General features: G+C 47.7%; 1 protein-coding gene across 4 annotated transcripts; it reads right to left on the bottom strand.

Moving 5' to 3' along the window:
* Positions 1–464: 464 nt before the first annotated feature.
* Positions 465–14,692, bottom strand: LOC122393254 (E3 ubiquitin-protein ligase RNF115-like). Of its 4 annotated transcripts, none has more exons than XM_043389117.1 (9): positions 14,572–14,692; positions 11,537–11,642; positions 10,400–10,537; positions 9,745–9,821; positions 9,023–9,151; positions 8,482–8,648; positions 3,281–3,396; positions 1,999–2,104; positions 465–1,415 (listed from the first exon to the last, which is right to left on the bottom strand). In XM_043389117.1, the coding sequence occupies exons 1-9, from the start codon at positions 14,619–14,621 to the stop codon at positions 1,405–1,407; spliced, it is 900 nt and encodes a 299-aa protein (XP_043245052.1). In that variant the 5' UTR covers positions 14,622–14,692; the 3' UTR covers positions 465–1,404. The 4 variants fall into 4 exon arrangements, with proteins under 4 accessions (XP_043245052.1, XP_043245055.1, XP_043245053.1 ...); XM_043389120.1 differs by having other exon boundaries at positions 14,546–14,663; XM_043389118.1 differs by having other exon boundaries at positions 14,469–14,659.
* Between the last annotated feature and the right edge of the window lie 5,082 nt (positions 14,693–19,774).

Raw genomic sequence — 19,774 nt, 5'->3', positions numbered from 1 at the left:
TCCTCCCATTAGGAAGCGGTACGTTAGGACTACCAAAGCTGTAAGACATGCCATCCTTTCCCATGATAAGCCTGCAAAGCCACATTCCAAAGTTCAATCGTGACATTGGTTACTACGAAGGCCGAGTCTTTCACTAACGGCCAAACCCAGGGCGTGGCGTACACTGCAAACGGGAGGGGTGGCAGCCCCGTCGAGCCACCAAAGGAACCGCGTGCTTCAGTCGGTATGCCGGGTACAACACCCTGACCCGCTCACCAGGTGGTCAACGACACTCATCCGGCACTCAGCGGTAGTCAATGACACTCGGGTGGCACTTAATGTCGTTCGGCAGTCGTCTAGCACGGTCATCATAGTAAAATCCCAACTGGTTCGATCGTTCCCAAAGTCATTTTATTTGCCACTCTGCGTCGCCACTGAACCTTGTGACTTGCGAGACACCGATATCTCATCTATGTAGATTCCTCTCGTCTAACACCGATTTATTTATTCGGGCACCACTGTCGGTAAGATAACTCGTTTCAATGACACGACCCAGCGCTGCAGCGGCCAATTTTGGCGATCAGACTCACCAAGTATATCACCATTAACATGTAAATAAAGCAGCACTGAACAAAATCACCGCAAGAAACAGACTTTCTGCATCGCAAAATACAAATCAGACACCGGGCGACTATGGCGCGACTAAGCAACGAATAGCGTGGCTGTGGACTGCTGCATCACATACTGATTGATTATATCTCCACTCGGCGACGCCAGCCGAACGGAGGGGTCGCCGTTAAAACTGCCGTGCACAGTCCAGACACCCATCCAGGGCGCCCCCCTGGGCGCCCTGCCCTCCCTGCGTGCCACCCCAGTTTCCTGATCTGTCCTCCGGGCTGGACTGAGCTGCGAGCTCGACAGAGACCAACACCGCCGCCCCTGAGCAGCTGGACAGCTCCGAATCCAGGTGCGAGTCTCTGCACTCGTTCGTCAAGGTCCGAATCATTTTCTCCGCTGCTGATTGCAAGACCAGAATGTTCTTCAACAGGGAAGCCAACCGTACTGAACATCGGTACTACCCAGGGGTTTTAATACACCGCAAACGCACACACACTCAAGCTACATACTTTAGATACGCACACACACGCACACAGCAAGCGTTAAGGCCCCGGCCGCGCCGCCCTTCCGGGGGCGGCTGGAGCTGCCAGCTGCCTCTGACCGCCGCCCCGACCTCTCTCGACCTCCAGAGGGACTCCACCCGACCTCCAGAGGGACTCCACCCGTCCTCCAGAGGGGCTCCACCCGACCTCCAGAGGGGCTGGATGAACGGGTAAGGCGGCGGCGGCGGCGGCAGCGGCGGCGCGGTATCACAGGCGCGACCAGTCACTGACGACTCTCTCTGCATCGCTTCATATAAGCGCGGTCTCACGGCTGATCTGTGGATGGCCGCCAGGGCATAATCAACCTCGAGGAAGGACCTCGCATCTTGGATATGTTGCATGTTTTGTTCCTAGCTATGATGGTTGAAGTTGCAAGGCCACTAAGTTGCTGCGGCTTTCCAATTCACTCCATTTCACTTCCCCAGTATCAGATCATCTGCACTCAGAAATTCAAGAGAAAGGAATAAAACGCAACAAACGTTCAGCTCACTGAGGGACAATGCAAGAAATTCGATATCCCAGGTCGTACCATCAGCTATCTAACGAATAGTGTTTGTCTTTTCAAACAACCTGCGGTTATGAGTTCGTCCCTTGGACAATGGACATGTTGTCGCCTGCATAGCATAACGCCAATCTATTGTGCCACATATGATCAATATGAGCACAAATCCAACTGCATATAAATAATCAAGGGGAAAAACGTCGATGATGACTAAAACAGCACAACCAGCAGATGATCATAAAATGACATCGAAACAAATGAAAGAATCAACCACCGTGACAAGCCATACGACCCCAGCGGCCGGAGCTCATAGCTTGGCTCGTAGCGCCACCTACATGGGTTCCCAGGGCGACTGACCTGGTCGACTGGACGGCCCCGGCTCGGGCGGCCGGGCGGCCGGCGGCGGTTTCTGGGGTGCCGCCGACGGGTCCACGTTGCTGCGACACACAGGACACGTGCCGTGCTGAGGACGGAGGGAAGTGTATTCAGGGCTGGGGCGAGATACGTGTAGAGAAGTCTGGACACTGGGCAATTCGCGATAAGCATCGCAAGGAGTGGTGACGGTTGAGAGATCAAACGGCCGATAGTCATGCAAATTGCAAAGTTATAACTCAAAATAAGATTAAGATTTAAACAAATATTTTGCTTATTCATCCAAGGCCTGTTGATACGAATCAGCAATGATCCAATGTACGTCCTAATGGCAATAGAAGTGCTCTTTGAAGGGGGCTATGGACCAAAGGACATTCGCCTTAGAACGTCGGCTATACGCTAAAACATCAGCAATCCTGAATTTTGGGACAACGTCATAGCCCCCCCCCCCCAAACACATATAGCATGAGCTTCTAAAAAGTCGAAAAAGAAATCCAATTTTCCTCTCAATCCCCCGTTACCATGTTTTTTCTACAACTGTTATCTACCTACTGTTTTACGTCGGCAGTCGGTAGCGGAGCTGACTGCGCCGCGAACAATGCAGCCTGCAGTCTTATCATGCCAACTACTTTAAATATGTGTTCTAATGGCATACCAGCCAGAGTAGCTCATACGCGATTTGAGTGCACACTTTTTTACAGCTTTATCACAATCTGGCGTTTAGTCAGAGCTTCCCCTGGTCAAAACTGCACCTGCACTCGCTGTCAATGAGTTATATAACTGAGTTATATAACCAGACTCACCCCCAAATCGGGAAGGTCATGCCACACCACATCAGCTGGCGTCAGAGTGAAGCGTACTTCAGTGACTGACGTGCAGTGTGGCCCGCTAGCCAGCGGGGCATCATATGCCAGTGTATGGTACATCATAACCCAGTGTATGGGGCATCATAACCCAGTTATGAGGCATTGAGGCATCATACCCCAGTGTATGATGCCCCACTCAGAGGATCGCACCCTAACATCTGCCCACCTAGTCCGGAGGGCTCAAGGACCACTACAGCCAACCAATCACACTAATCAGTAATCACCATTACGGCTCCCACACACACTTACTAAGGTACTGTTCTTCAGAAAAGTCGCGTACTCACCAGTTCTAGCCAGGGCACTATGCAGATGCACGAACTCACCAGTTCTAGCCAGGGCACTATACATATGCACGAACTCACCAGTTCTAGCCAGGGCACTATACATATGCACGAACTCACCAGTTCTAGCCAGGGCACTATACAGATGCTATGGTAGAGATGTGAACAGGGCAGCTCCCGCACCTTCTCGTCCAGCTTGTAGTCCTCAAAGCACACCATGCACTGCAGGTTGGCGTCTGAAAGCAGGCGAATCATCAGTGGATGAAAAGGGCCGGCACTGGTTGTTGTGATAGATGGCTGTTCGTACGTTCTGGTAAAAAGCACACAAAGGCAACATTACTCTAAAGATATATTACGACGCAGGTGGGTACTGGGTTATTTTCACTTAGGCAGCGACAGCCTTGCAAAACTTTTGCAGCAAATGTGAACACATCGAGCCATTACCTTTTTGTTGATAGCACGAAAGTTCTGGGCTCTTGTGACAGTAAATAATAACATCATATAACTGGTAGCTCTTTACAGTTAAGGACAAGTCGACACAATCACCGTTCGTTGTTGATCGAAACGTGTCGTTCAACTCGGAAAATTTGACGTCGAAAGTTCATAGTCCAGTCATAGCCACAACAGTCCATTCAAAACACGATAACACAAGACCCCACATCAGTTTGGGGCTACAACCGGGAGCCAATCCCAAACAACAGCGCGTGAAAGGTCTTCCAGCGCCGTCTTCCAGCGCGTGGCCCAGCGGGGAATGTCTCCTGTGACGGTTTCACTGGATAAGCTCGACTTGACAGGCATGCCTGAACGTAATGGGGACCAGATGAATACAAAAGCATGTCGTTTCAAAGTCAAATGTTTTTGGAAACGTCCCAGAAATACCGTACCTCGCAATCTGTATTGAATACCGATGATTGAGCAACTGTTGAGCCTCTTACCCCCAAACGAGCCGAATTAACCCCCGCATGTGTGCGGCGTTTGCCAGCTTCTAATGTGTAGGGGGGGGGGGGGTCGGTTGGACTCCCCCCCTTGCCGTTTGGACCCTGATCGAGCTACAGCTTCGTGGAGAAAACGAGCGTGTTGCCCGTGACGAGAGGAAGCCGATGATACCCAATTTTAAGGTCCTAGGTCATCGGTTGACCGTCCAGGTCAGGTCAATGACCCAAAGTCGGGAAAATCGGAACCTGTTAGAAAGTCGTAAAGTGTGGCTTCTAAGGTTTTTTTTTGGGACGCTGATCACGAATATCGTGTTAGTTTTGATCACAGATGATGTCTTTAAGCATTTAGACCAGGTCGGGCCAGGTCAACCAGTAGGCGTCGTGACGGGTATTCGTAGTACGTGTCAACCGCCTTTGACAGCTTCGTAACATGTTACGAAGTCACCAAAACTACTTCGTAAATGTTCAAATGGTTGCTAAATTCGAATTCAGCTCCAAAAACTAGCCTAGAAACATGTAAAACTCGAAAAAGTGAACCGAGGTCACCAAAGGGGGCGTTCCACGACAAATCGACAAATAAAAAATTAAATTTGCACCCTCATATTTTATTATTCGTTGAAAACTGGTGTAAGGGGTTGTGATGGGCGGGGAAGCCAGCTGTGGCAAGGATTTTTTTCTTCGAACAACAGTTTCCGAGATATAGCCTCGGGCAATTCCTGGAGTTCGCGCTGCAGCCCTATGTTTGGCGGCCTATAACTCAGAAACTATTGGTTTTTTACGATAAAAACTTTATATGGTTCAACTCACAATCAACCAGCAAACATTTTGGCTATCTCGGATTTTCAATTTTTGAAAATTTTGATCACGTGACCTTTTGTCCTATTTTTCGAAGAGTGGCCTTGATATTTTCCCCACTGAAAGTTGCAATTTTGTCTGATGACGATTAAAGCCTTATCGATTGTCATTCATATGCGATAATAAAAAAAGTGGTTAGCGCCCTGCATTGACCTCAGGTCAGGTCATTTTTATGACCTGTCCATTATTACGAGCGGGAGCGACAGCGAGATCTCGAGAATAAAGCAAGATAGCGACAAGCGGTAAACGGTAAAGGGTACAAACGGATAAGGTCTATAATTTTTATTGAGGTCATTTTCAGGTCAGGTCAAAGATGACGTCACAGGAGCTAAAAGGAAGTCAAAATAGCGGCACTATACATAGATATGAAGTTTTTCTCGAATAACTTTCAAGGTATCCCAGCTAGGAACAAACTAATAGCACCATCGTGATCCTCTCGTCGATCCGCATCGAAACATATGTATGTTGACCTCGAAAGGTCGAAAGGTCAAAAGTTGACCTTAGATCACGTGACCTAAGGTCAACTTTTGACCTTTCGACCTTTCGAGGTCAACATACATATGTTTCGATGCGGATCGACGAGAGGATCACGATGGTGCTATTAGTTTGTTCCTAGCTGGGATACCTTGAAAGTTATTCGAGAAAAACTTCACATATATGTATAGTGCCGCTATTTTGACTTCCTTTTAGCTCTTGTGACGTCATCTTTGACCTGACCTGAAAATGACCTCAGTAAAAATTATAGACCTTATCCGTGTGTACCCTTAACCCGCGCCCAGATGGGGTCTGCCGAGCAACGCGGTCTGATGGGGGGGGCCATTTTGGCCCCCCCCCCTCAGATCTCGAGAACCACGCAACATAGCGACAAGCGGTAAACGGTGTTGGATAGCCCCAGCGAGGAACTACCTTTTGACCCAATTTCATTGACCTCGGTCAAACCGATGACGTCACAGGTCAGGTCAAAGGTTGAATTTTCACCGTTTACAGGCATTTCAAGAAATGCGTTGTAAAATCGAGTAAAATGCATTTCATTGAAAATCATCGATGGAGAAATGTTCTTCAAACACATATTTTGCTATTTGAGTTCACTGATACCAGGTCAGGTCACAGAGGTCAGGTCACTGGGGGGGTCACAATATGAAAGTGTCGTGTGATACATGTTTTATGGTTCATTTTACATGACAAATGCGATTATGTGGGTCAGACAGACTTTAGGGCCAGCTTAGGTCACGTTTTGGTCAAGGTCAGGTCAAGGTCAGGTCAAGGTCAGGTCAAATTAGGTCAAATTTCAAAGTTGATATTTTTGCATAAAATGGGTATCGATTCGATGCAGCTCGTCACGGGGAGTTCAATGGTGGTCTCCGTTTTGCGCTACGAGGTCTAGAATTGCTAAAAATTGAGTTCAAAAATTTGACGTCATCAATTTTTAACAGTTTTTTCGTTATAACTTGGCCAAAAAAAGAGGTATCGATCTAAAATTTGGTATGTATATCGAAGAGCGCAGGGACTATCACATATATTCCGGTTTTTTCGAAATTCGAAATTTTTTTGGAAATTTTTTGAGTTTTTCTAAAAAAATCAATTTTTTTGATTTTTTGGGGTCAAAATCCCAAAATTTCGAAAATCCGAGATAGCAGTTTTGTAGCGCCGTCTTTTCTCTACACAACCACATAAAGAACTTTAAAATTGCTTGTTAACTGTAGAATTGGTGAGCGTTTCAAGATGTCATGTTTTTTGCTCATTTTTGCTCGAACATGACCTCAGTTTGACCTCAATAACTCCTGACCTGAGGTGACCTGTGACTTGAAATTTTGTGTGAAGGTGTCAAATTGATGCCCGGTAAGGTACCCAAAATTTGGCGGCGCTGCGCGCCGCCGTTTTCTCGCTATTTAAGAAAAACCACAGGGGGGGGGCCAAAATGGCCCCCCCCCCATCAGGGCGCGGGTTAACCGTTTACCGCTTGTCGCTATCTTGCTTTATTCTCGAGATCTCGCTGTCGCTCCCGCTCGTAATAATGGACAGGTCATAAAAATGACCTGACCTGAGGTCAACGCAGGGCGATAACCACTTTTTTATTATCGCATATGAATGACAATTGATAAGGCTTTAATCGTCATCAGACAAAATTGCAACTTTCAGTGGGGAAAATATCAAGGTCACTCTTCGAAAAATAGGACAAAAGGTCACGTGATCAAAATTTTCAAAAATTGAAAATCCGAGATAGCCAAAATGTTTGTTGGTTGATTGTGAGTTGAACCATATGAAGTTTTATCGTAAAAAGCTAATAGTTTCTGAGTTATAGGCCGCCAAACATAAAGCTGCAGCGCGAACTCCAAGAATTGCCCGAGGCTATATCTCGGAAACCGTTGTTCGAAGAAAAAAATCCTTGCCACAGCTGGCTTCCCCGCCCATCACAACCCATTAGACCAATTTTAAGCAAAAAAAATAAAATATGAGGGTGCACGGCACTTGTCGATTTGTCGTGGAACGCCCCAAAGGTCAATGACCTGACCTGACCTTCAAGTGACCTTGACACCCACCCTAATGCATGGGAGCAACATCAAATCACATGTTTGAACGTTTGAAACCACGAAAAGCTTGCAAACGCGCGGCTAATGCGAGCCGACATGCGCGGAATCGCGATTCCGGCCAAACATGGTCTCGGAAAAGAGGTCACAGGTCAAAGGTCATTTGGGTCAGGGTCATGAAATTTTCAGGGTAGGTGTAAAATTGATCATTGCGAGGGTACTGAAAGTTTCGTCGCGATCGGCCGCTTTTTACGCGAGTTATTCGCGAAAAACCATGGGGGGTCCATCCGACCCCCCCCCCTACACATGCGAGGGTTACGGCCATGTAACTCGTCAAAAAGTAAAAAAAAAAAAAAAAACGAATACCAAAGTAAGTCCGTTCCATGCGCGACTGACAACACATTCCTCTCCCGACTTTTGCTGACCGAGCTGGCCTGGGTGTCATTGACCATAAGCTGGCCTGTGTCAATACTGTGATATACTGACCGTGTTATACTGACCAACACTGGCCTGCGTGATACTGTGACCTTGCTATACTGACTGACGAGTGACGACGCTGACCTGAGTGCAGCTACTGAGACCCTGCTATACCGACCGGCACTGGCCTATGTGATACTGTGGCCTGCTATACTGACCGACGGGCTGGCCTGAGTCAATACCGTGATACTGAAACCATGCTATACATACTAACACTGAGATCCTGCCATACTGACCGACACTGGCCAGAGTGCCAGTGACCAAGCTACACTGACCAAACTATCCAGTACTGACCGACACTGGCCTGGGTAATGGTGACCCTGCTACACTGACCAAACTATCCAATACTGACCGACACTGGCCTGAGTGTGAGTGACCATGCTACACTGACCAAACTATCCAATACTGACCGACACTGGCCTGAGTGTGAGTGACCATGCTACACTGACCAAACTATCCAATACTGACCGACACTGCCCTAGGTAATGGTGACCCTGCTACACTGACCAAACTATCCAATACTGACCGACACTGGCCTGGGTAATGGTGACGGTGGGCAGCCTCTGGATGAGCGCCTGGCCCAACGGCGGCGGCCCGCTAAAGTCCAGCTGGTTCAGCAGTTGCGTCACGATCCTGTCCAGCTCGGCGTTTCCCCAGGCGTAGTCGCCGGGGTTGCCGTGCAGTCGGAAGTGGCTGCCGGCGGGGGGGGGGGGGGGAGGTCAGATAGAGCGGATGTTTGTGGGTGAGAGGGAAGGAAGTGTGGGGAGCTGCAGATAGCCGCGGAGATGATACAAATATGCCAAACTATATGAAATATATCATATATACGAGTGGAAAGTCGACCTAGCACATTTCGGATACGTTCTGAATTTAGAGTCAGCGAAACGTGAACAAAGACTACAAGGTTAGCAAGAACGGACTTTCGCTAAACAATCTTCCAGCCGCAAATGAAAATAAGCTACGTTACAATCCCCCATGCCCCCCCCCCCCCCCGCACACACAACACAAGCCGTCTACAGCGCATTCAGCCCAGTACATCCCCGCAGAGACCCGCCTAACGCACTCACATGGGCACCTGGCCGCCCGTGTCCACATTGACTCGCACGTTGTGGAAGTTGGCGAACAGATTGTCGAGCAGCTCCACGAAGCCGCCGGCCTGGGGCAGCTGCGGCTGCTGGCTGCCGTTCGCCGCTCCTCTGTAGTGGAGAGAGGGATGGGGACTGAGTGCTGAGGGAGACTGAGTACTTCTTTGCACATGTAGCAAGGTATCACTGTCAGGACTGACATATCCTGTCCTCACTTCGTGAGCATGAAAAATTGCCTCTTTCAAAGTGAAAAGTTTTTTCTTGCTTTAGAAGTGAAAAGAAAGCGCAATTTCAGCTAAGCCAGTGACGTAAATCCGTGTTTTTAACATTTCAAACTAAAACACAGAGGCAACATACAGCTGGCTAGATAAAACTACAACACCTCGGTTGACTCAGAGAAAGGTATGTATATTAGATAGATTAGATAGACAGATAGATAGATAGATAGATAGATACATATAGTATAGATACATCGACCAAGTGCCAGAGGTCACCATAGCAGTGGAACGCTGCCACATCAGCAATGACTCGACTCTCATCCAAACGAATGACTCAGTTTTCATTCACAGCTGTACTATCCTCCTCCCTCCTCGCCCTCCCAGATATTTTATCATCAGCCTAGGAATGTCCCGGTCGCTAAATCAGCAGAGTTTGTGACGCGGCGGTTATTCCCCTAAGCCAAACATGTACGCTCCGGTACTTACCCGGGGGCTCCCCGGCCCGTGTTCCTCCCTCCGATCACCAGAGGTGAGTTGAACGACAGCGGAACAATATTCAGCAGCTGAAACAGTGCCGATAAGGTGCTGTCAGAATTATAGGAGCTGGACTGGCACTTGTGATGTAGGAAGAGCGCTGACATTAAATTAATTACTGTTTTGTCTTTTCATTTTCAACATATTGCAGCAATTACAACAACTATATACCTATTGACAAGAAAAACACGTTAAAAAAAACGACTCAAACCAAATGTGAATGAGATACCTTTCATATATAAAATACCTACAGACACAAAACAGCGCAGAAAAACATGTAGGTACTGAACGGGGAACAGCTAAATAACTCATTTGAACAGCTCTAACTTATATCAACATGCAAAAGTACATCAATAACAATGTGTGAAGTGCACATGCAGATGTCACAGATGGTTATCTGTCTGCGCACCTGTGAGAAGGCGTGCATGGCGTCTGGCGGGGTCGTCCAGCCGGGGGTAGGCTACACTAACCTGTGCGAAGGCGTGCATAGCTGGGTATCCAGCGGGGTAGGTGACACTCACCTGTGCGAAGGCGTGCATGGCCGGATCGTTCAGCGGGGGTAGGTGGGGTGGGGGAGGGGAGGCGGGAGGGGGCAGCGAGTGCTCACCTGTGAGAAGGCGTGCATGGCTGGGTCGTTCAGCGGCGGCAGCTCATCCTCAGGGTCGTCGGCTGCCGCCGCCGAGCCGCCATCCTCCGTGTCTCGCTGCTCTATGAAGCCGCCCTGACAGTCGGGACAGGTGTACTCCTGCCGGGGTCACAGTCAGGTCATGGTTACGGTTACATCCAGGACACAAACCTCGTAACGCATGTCGGGTCAGAGGCCATTCCCTCAGGTCAGAGGTCACCCGAACATAATGGGTTTTGCCTTTATACGGCAGAACGGTATGGGTACGGTGACTCATGTCACGACGACAATGCCGATGAGGCTCAAATAACTTTCCGGTTGCGGTAACTGTCAGAATACGGTAGCTGCCAGTTCACGGTTTAGTCACGATAACGGTCTAGATCTAGATCTAACTATCACGGTCAGATCAAGATCAAGCAATGGACTGGTCACAATAACGGTCGGGTCAAAGGCGACGGTAACGTTAATGGTCAGGTCACGGCCAGGTCACGGTCCGATCGTAATCAGCTCAGGTCAGGGTCGGGTTCCATTAAGGCCAAGCCACCCGGCCACCGTCACGCAATATCTTCATTATTCACTATTCAGCCTAAGCCCATAGATAAGCCCGTAAACGCGTCTTGACTATGATGGTCGTCGATCGTCTCTTCAAGATCAAGTACTTGAGAGGGAGGAAATTATGTCAGCTCGAAAGGCGGGAAAGTCTGTCAGCCCAAGAGGGAGGAAATTATGTCAGCTCGAAAGGCGGGAAAGTCTCAGCTCAAGAGGGAGGAAAGTATGTCAATTCGAGCGGGAGGAAAGCTTGCCTCAGTTCGTCGCGCCCACCCAAACTGAGCAATTCGAAGAGCGACGGATTCGCAAGATAGCACTCCTCAAGGGATAAAGATCACAAAACACCAGACTTTGAACAACAAACAAGTACCTAAGAACACATCGATTTTGATAGGCAAAAAGCTGATACAGACTAATGAATCATTTTGTACACAGACTGTCCAGTTTGTAATATCAGCACATAGCTATATCAATTATTTAACCCAACCCGTTCCAGGGATTGTCTCGATTCCGCGGCACACAGCAAAAGTAGGCTGAAGTTTGATGGTCAGATCTAAGAGCGGCCCTTACCGGCACCACTGGGGTGATGTCCTTGTTGCAGATGTGGCAGAAGTACTGTGTATCTGTAGTTGCCGCACCCGACGCCTCAGCCATGGTGTTCTGAGCTGTCTGCCAACTGTCGATCAGAGCAGGAACATTATCAGGAATAAGTCATTAGATTGGAGCTACTTCAATAGAGTGAGTCCGCAACTCCGCAGTCCACATCTAAATGTGCCAGAGTTGAAAAGGAAGTGAAAGACTTCCCACGCTAAGCTGTCTGCTTTACTTTTACAGATGCTCAAGAAAATGGAAATAGTAGCTGTGGGATCAACCGTGCCATCTGTAAAATCAGGTAGGTACCTCACAAAAATAGTAAAATATAAATGGCACCAGGCGCACCCTTATCTTATTTCACCATTATGCTCCAAGACACCGGAATGACTAATTATTTCCCTTCTAATCCTGTCTCAAAATACTCATTATATCAACATAAGATTTTATGTTAAAAATGACACTTTAAGGCATGGGCACCAAACACTATTTAATCTTTATTAACCCGCGCCCTGCTACACCTTATCATACATCAATTCTACACATGTTGTGAAAATTTCAGACCAAGGTCATTCAAGGTCAGGTCACCAGGTCACTTGAAGTGACCTCACCTCATAAAAAGTTTCAATGTCTGTCATAGCTACACCGAGTGACCGATCGCTTTGAAACTTTCAGCGATTGCTAAGAGCAATAGCATGTACAAAATGTATATCTCAGAATTTTGATATCGATGACCTAAGGTCAGGTCAATTTTGCGACCTCCCCATTATAAGTCAATAGGAGAAAATTGAAATGCGCCTCTTTTGGACGAAAGACATTATAAACACTCCCAAACACTGAATTACAAGTGGTTTAGACACACTGAACATGAAAATGGTGTCCATGACCCCTGTTTATGCCCTGAGGTCATCTTAGGTCACGAATGGTATCTAACAGTTTTTCGCAAATAACTTTTGATAGAGGCATGCTAGAGCGATGAAAACGCCTTAGATGTGTTCAGCTCGACGATACGGATCGACTGATATGCAGCATGACCCTTTCCGGTCAGGTCATGACCTTGACCTGAGGTCAAATTTTCAAGTTGACCTTTCAAGGTCAAGTTATAGTTCATTCGATGCGTCTTGACGAGAGAAACACGATGCCGGTAAAAAAAAGGCTCGTACAAGGCTTGGGTCAAAAGTTATTGCAGAAAAACTGTTTCCGAAAAAATCGGCTATTTTTGCAGTTTTTGCCACCTGCAGGCAAAACCGTTGACGTTAGGTCAAATCCGAGAGAATTACTCAGAAAGGGTGTTAATAGGGCTATCGAATGCGCTTTTCTGCGGCGCTGTAGCTCTATTGGTTCCCGAGTTATGCGTTGGCTTCTTGGAAATTTTTGACATTCGACCTGGAATTCGGCGAAATTTTGCCTTCAATGACCTCTGGTGACCTGACTTTTGACCTGACCAAAAAATTGACCGAAGTGATTTCGTCATTATTTTTGACGCTCTTTCGAACGCCGCCTTCCGCGTATCGCTACGTGGCCCAGGAGCCGAGTTAGAAGGGGGGTGTTCAAACACCCCCCCCCCCCCAGCAGGGCGTGGAAATCCAGGACCCCCAGCCGGGCGCGGGTTAAGATGGTGTAGTTCTATGTAGTTATAAAATTATGTACCAAATATTTATATTTGAAGAGGGGAATGGGCCGGGATCCAATATTTTTTTATAAATTTAGTTTGAACCTTTTGATAGGAAGGATTCACAAGGACAGAGCCACCACTAAGCGGAGCCCGTTGCATTGTTTGCAATCGCGCAATTCCAGTTCTATGGCAGAATTTAGAGCCCAAAGTTTAACGTGCAAACATAGCTGCATACGGCCGGTCCCTCACTGACTTCGCCTGGCTACGGCCTGCCGGCTGCCACCAACCGCATCCATAACCATACCTGTCGGGAGGCCCATAAATGTCAAGCGCCTGTCATGCTTAGAGCCCGGACTATTGTAACCACGATGGAACGCATGCTCTCACCACACGGAGTCCAACGCTCTACCGGGCTACGGGACCGCCCCCCAATATTTGGGGCTTCAGCTTAAGTAACTATTTAAGCCCATTTTAAATCAAAATAGGCAAATTATAAAATTGTCATACAACATGATGAAAAATAGGAAATTATTCTGGTGAGATTGTGATTGCAAGATTGCAAAATCCGGATTGCATTCCATTTTGGTGGATTGCACCTGGATTTGAAATCCATTCAAAAAACAGGATTTGATTGCAGATTGGATTGCATCATACTTCCAATTTTTGCAATCCAATCCGAATTGTGTTTGATTAGTGCTTTGAAATGGTTTGTTGCGATTGAAAATTATGAGATCGGCTTCATCGGCTTAATGTACTTTGCTATCAAGGGCTTTACATCAAAACTTGAAATAATTTAAGCGCTTTTAATTTAAATGCTCAAAATAATATACGCTGATGAACTACATAGGAAGAGCAAAATTACGTATTTGAGGGCGAGTTTTAAAAAATATAAAACACTGGTTGGGTAGAGGTTTAAATGTGGGGGTGTTTGAGGCAAAAAATATTTCCCATAAAATACCTGTGCCTTAGATAGGAATTACTCACAAGACTAGGTACTAGAAATGGGTGATTTGGGGATGGAGGCATGGCCCTATGCCCCCTCCCTCCCCCAGATCACCTAGTGCACTAATAATACAACAAGATTGCAAAAAAGGATTGCGGATTTGATCACAATCCAAGTGAAAAAAGAGGATTGCGGGTAGGAATGCAATCCACTTCGGCACTAGGAATGTGGAATGTGGATTGGGTTGGGAATGCAATCCTTTCAAAAAGGATTTTCCCGATGCCTGCTCTAATCACAGTCTGAGCCCTAATTTAAAAAAAAATTCCACAAACTTAAGAAAATCACACATCCACATCAGAAGACCAACAGCAAGACGTCTGCATATCTATGAGCAAGACACACACTTTCTGATGATATAAATCGTAATTACGGCGTCTGGACTATATAATTTCTTACATGAAATATTGCTTGAAATTGAATCCAAATCCGTGCAACAGTATTAGCATCAAATTAGCATTTGGTTCGCGTCAGATTCGTATAAAACTTGCATGTCAAGGTTCGGGTTTAAGGAATTCCCTAATGAAATGCTACATCACTATTCGACTGCCATCTATGTCCGGGAAGACTTGCATAGCGTCAGCAACAGCACCGAATACAGCATCGGATTCAGAATAGCTTTGGCTTGAAAAGACTCCTAGGGGTCAACGGGGGAGGGGGGAGCACACGAATATGACCTTGTTTTAACCTAGCTCCTAGCTTCCCTCATTCATACCATAATCGTCTCTTTACCCTCGACGCCGACGGACCTATTGGCCTACCTAGGGCACCGGTCGATGGGGGGGGGGGCGCAGGTAGGTACGACCCCCCTCGCCGTTTCACCCCTGGTGGAGCTAGTGCGTCGGCCGTCGCGGAAAAACGAGCGTATGTGCTGTTACGAGACGCAGAAATTGATACCCAATTTTAAGGTCCTAGGTCTCGGGGGCAGATTGATGTTCCACCACTCCCTACCCATCGGGCTCCCATGGCTCAGCACTGGCTAGTGGCTGCTGCCAGTGGCAGCACTGGCAGCACTGGCATTGGCAGGCAGTGATGAGCAGTGCTGAGGGCAGGCAACACTGGCAGCAGCCAGTGCTGAGCCATGGGAGCCCGATGCAGGGCCTCGTCTAAGGAATTTTCACTGGGGGGGGGGGGGGGGGCAGAGACTGAAGGAGCCAAACCTAGGGTACCCCCAAATCCTGTTTTCTCACCGGATTTAGGCCACTTGTTTTTCGTCACAGCCCTGAGACCATGATTTTTTAACAATTTTATTTTTTTAATGTGATTTTTTATCCCGCGCCGGGCATGGGGATTTTTGAACACCCCCCCGCGGTTTTTCGCAGATATCTAAGAAACGGCGGCGTGGAGCGCCGCCGTTTTTGGCACACCTGTTCATGCATCTGTTCCGCACGTGTTGTGAAAATTTCAGACTCAGGTCACTCAAGGTCAGGTTACCAGGTCACGTCAAGTGACCTCACCTGAGAAAAAAAGTTAGAATCCTCGTCATAGCTGCACCGACCGAACGATCACCTTAAAACTTTCAGCAATTGATGAGAGTAACAGTATATACAAAATGTATATCTCGGAATTTTGATATCGGTGACCTAAGGTCAGGTCAATTTTGCGACCTCTCTATTATACCTAAGTCAATAGGAGAAAATTGAAAGGCGCCTTTTTGGACGAACGTCATTCCAAACACTCCCAAGCATTGAGTTACAGGTAAACTCGACAAGCTGAACCGAAAAATGGCACCCGTGACCTCTCCTTATGACCCTGAGGTCATATCAGGTCATAAAAGGTCCCATGAGTTTTTTTTACAATAACTTTTGATAGACATGCTATAGCGATGAAAACACCTCAGATGTGTTCCGCTCGGCGATACGGATCGACTGATATGCAACATGACCTTTTCCGGTCAGGTCATGACCTTGACCTGAGGTCAAATTTTCAAAATACCTTTCAACGTCAAATTATAGTTCATTCGACGCGTCTCGACAAGAGGAACGCGATGCTTTCAAAATAAATGTCACTTCCTTGAGTCAAAAGTTATTGCAGAAAAACGTACGTTTTTCATAACAACGGGTATTTTTTAGATTTTGGCCTCTGGAGGCTAAACCGTTGACCTGAGGTCAAATCTGAGGACACACCGGCGAAAGAGCGTTAAAAGAGCTATCGAATGGGCTTTTCCTCGGCGCTTTAACTCTATCGGTTCCAGAGTTAGCTGTTGGCAGTTTCCAAAATTGTTGAAATGGACAAAATTTGACCTTTGATGACCTCTGGCGTCGGCGATATCAACTTTGACCTTCCTAAAAACATGACTGAAGTGTTTCCGTCATTATTTTTGACGCTCTTTCGAATGCCGCTTAATGCGTGTCACTACGTTGTCCCAGGAGCGGAGTTAGAAGGGGGGATTCAGACACCCCCGGTCCGGCGCGGAAGTCGCGGAGCACCGGCCCGGCGCGGGTTAACATTGTATTACCCCCTCACCAGACAGTGATAAACATACTTATCCGTGTTGGGCGTTTGATTGAGTGTGTGTGTGTGGGGGGGGGGGGCAAACACGAGTTGGGTCACTGGCCAGCTCTGCTAATTGACAATTTGCTAATTGGCGCTCTCAGCTCTGAAAATCACAAAACTCTGGCTTTTCCCGTAGCCATGAACAGTTATTTAACGAATCATTTAATGTTTCTCGTTAAATCCATGTAAGACACCTAGCAAAACGTATTGCCGATAAGGTAATTTTGTGAGAAGTTCACGTGTTGACTGGGGGGGCAAATGGTGGCCACTGGGGGGGGCAAACCGCTCGACTGGGGAGGCAATTGCCCCCCCCAGTTAACATGTTAGACGAGGCCCTGGCCCGATGGGTGGGAGTGGTGGAACATTAATCTGCCCCCGAGTGTACCTAATCAATCGGTGACATCTGAGCTGTCAAGTGCACCAAGGTATGGATCCGTTTTTGGCGAATAACTTCGCAAAAAAATGGTCGCAGAGCCGTGATTCTGGCAGCATTGTTTTCGCCTTGCTCAGACGCGTCGAATGATACACTTTTTGTTTGGGTGAGGTCAACTTAGGGTGTTGCCGACCTCGGGTCAGTCAGGTCAGCGCGCCCAGGGGGGGGGGGGGGGGCTCTACAGATTCCCCCCGTTTTTCGGCATTATCTTCTAAACCGTTTGACGGACCAACACGAAATTTGCTATTGGTACCTTTCACGGCATTAATTTGACACCTTATGCAATTTTTCAACCTTTTAGCTACCACAATTTGGCCGGAAATGACGTCAGAGTGACACCATGTCGGCCGATTTTGATGCAAAATATTGAATTACGGCAAACTCTCTCAACAGCTCAGACCCCATTTCACCACACAGAAATGACAATGATCAGCTGACGCATTTTTCTTGGCCGAAGTCAGAGCGCGCGGCCCGACGCACCACCACCGCACCACAAAGTATGAGCAGAAGCCGCGCCCAAAGCCAGGGCCCCGGTAACGTGAGGTAGCCGAGTCGGGGCAGCGTGCGCTGACCCAAGCCGGGGCCGCAGCTTTGGGCGCGGTCTACCGCATCCCCGCGGGCAGCCCCGGGCTATCACATGACACCGGGAGGACGCGCGGCCCCGGCTTGGGTCAGCGCACGCTGCCCCGACTCGGCTACCTCACGTTACCGGGGCCCTGCGCTTTGGGCGCGGTCTACCGCACCACCTAACAGGCGTGTTCGAAACCGCAGGAGATGATGATGAACGGGTTTATCGAAACTTGATTGGATGAGCATATCGGTAATAGCGATTTCAGTGTGTGCATTTATTGTTCATAGTGGTGTGAAATGTGGTTGGGGTACGACCGACAACCCGTCGGGACGAATTTCGCACTGGGGTACTCAAAATTTGAAGAATTTAAGACGTTTCCATGAGTTTTGAAGGTATGGATAAGATCTAAAAATCCGGTTCTCCTTATCTGGGCCATTAACTCCATACGGTCCAGGAAAGCTGGCACACTACCTTTAATTGAAGGTGTTCCGCCGCCATTGACCATCGTGCTCCTGAGATCAAACTGCATCTGATAAGCACCTTTTTGTTGAAAATTTTCATTCTCAAAATTTGACTTTTCCTGACCCGAAAGCATGAGCTGACCTCCGGTAAATTCAGCTGAACATGACCTGAAATGGCACAGACGACATTGTTCTTAAAATCTATTAGTAAAATGGGCCATAAAACATGCGTCACGTGACCGATACATTATATACAATTTACGTGACCTGAGATGACCTGGCCTTGACCTGAAAATTCAAACTATGAGTACAGTACACTCAGGGTATCTAAGGCCTATATCAAGGAGTGCATTAACCAAAGATGAGCCTGATCAGACTTGCCGACTTGCCGGCTTTATTTTAAACTCCGTAATACCTAAGCCGGCGGCCAGAGCCTAAATTGTGATCAATCCAAAATACTGATAATTTTCACTTTGACCTGACCTGTGACGTCATCAGTTACTTCGAGGTCAATAAAATTAGGTTTCGCTGGACAGTTTTTCCAGGGCTATCAGATGATCTAATTTGACCAAATCCGTGCACCATATGGTTTTTACAACAAACATATTCATATCATGAATTTATTTGTGTTTTCATCGAAAATAATGTGATAGGGGAGAGTGGGGAAAGATGCCCAGGGTTTTACTATGTCGTATATTATTCGAAAATGACGATCGGAAAGCAAAAACTTGGAGTTTCAACGGAAGCCGACATCATTTTTCTCCAAAAATATCACACTTTCGTGCCTGGAATATGATAACTGTTTTTGCTATTAAGCATTTTCCTGAAGAAGTGAAAGGGGGCATCTTACCCCACAGGGTGGGAAAGACGCCCCCTGGGGTTGGGTAAGATGCCCCTCCGCACTAAGTGGCAAAAATGGGCACGTGAATTGCCTGAACGAATCAGTAGTCCCTCCGAGCCTGCAGTAGACACCAAACGTCATCGTAGGGGCCCTCAAAAGTAGTCGTAAGGGGCTTCAGAGGTCATCGTTAGGGCCAACATAGTCCAGCGCGGCCAAACAAGCCTCCGTGGTGGCGTTCGGAGACCACTGTGGGGCCCTTATAGGTCTTCATGATGCTTGAGGGCCCTCGAGCCCATCGTGGGGACCTCAGATGCCAGCGCGGCCCGTGGAGCCAACGTGGGAGCCCTCAAAGGATGTCGTGAGGGGCCCTGGAGCCAATAATGGGGCCCACAGAGGCCGTCGTGAGGGCTCTCAGAGTCAGATGCCGCCCAAAAAGTCGCTGTGTGGGCCGAGAGACCGGCATGGGGAGCACCCGACCGTACTGGACTCTCAATAGTCCCAGATCGGCTTTTGTCTCTCATCACAAGTATGTAATAAATGATTTGACGGGCTGCTTGAAAGACAGCCTACGGATTTTGGGGGGCGTCTTTCCCCATCAGGACAGGGGGCATCTTACCCCAAGGTACCGAAGTAACATTAAATCAGCACAATTTGTTAGTCATACAACTACACCCTGAAACAAACTGTTTGGGACACAGTACACGCATGTTAATGTATCACGACTATAGCAAGGGACGCAAAAATTATCTACCTTCTTTGATATTTACAATCTTTTGACACCAAAATATTTTTTGAAAGCA

This window comes from Amphibalanus amphitrite, unplaced genomic scaffold (genome assembly GCF_019059575.1).
Source record: "Amphibalanus amphitrite isolate SeventyFive unplaced genomic scaffold, NRLGWU_Aamphi_draft 000526F_arrow, whole genome shotgun sequence".
In the NCBI taxonomy this organism is placed as follows: Eukaryota; Metazoa; Arthropoda; class Thecostraca; order Balanomorpha; family Balanidae; genus Amphibalanus; species Amphibalanus amphitrite.
The sequence above is the reverse complement of the archived record's forward strand: the minus strand, read 5'-3'. Positions and strand labels throughout refer to the sequence as shown.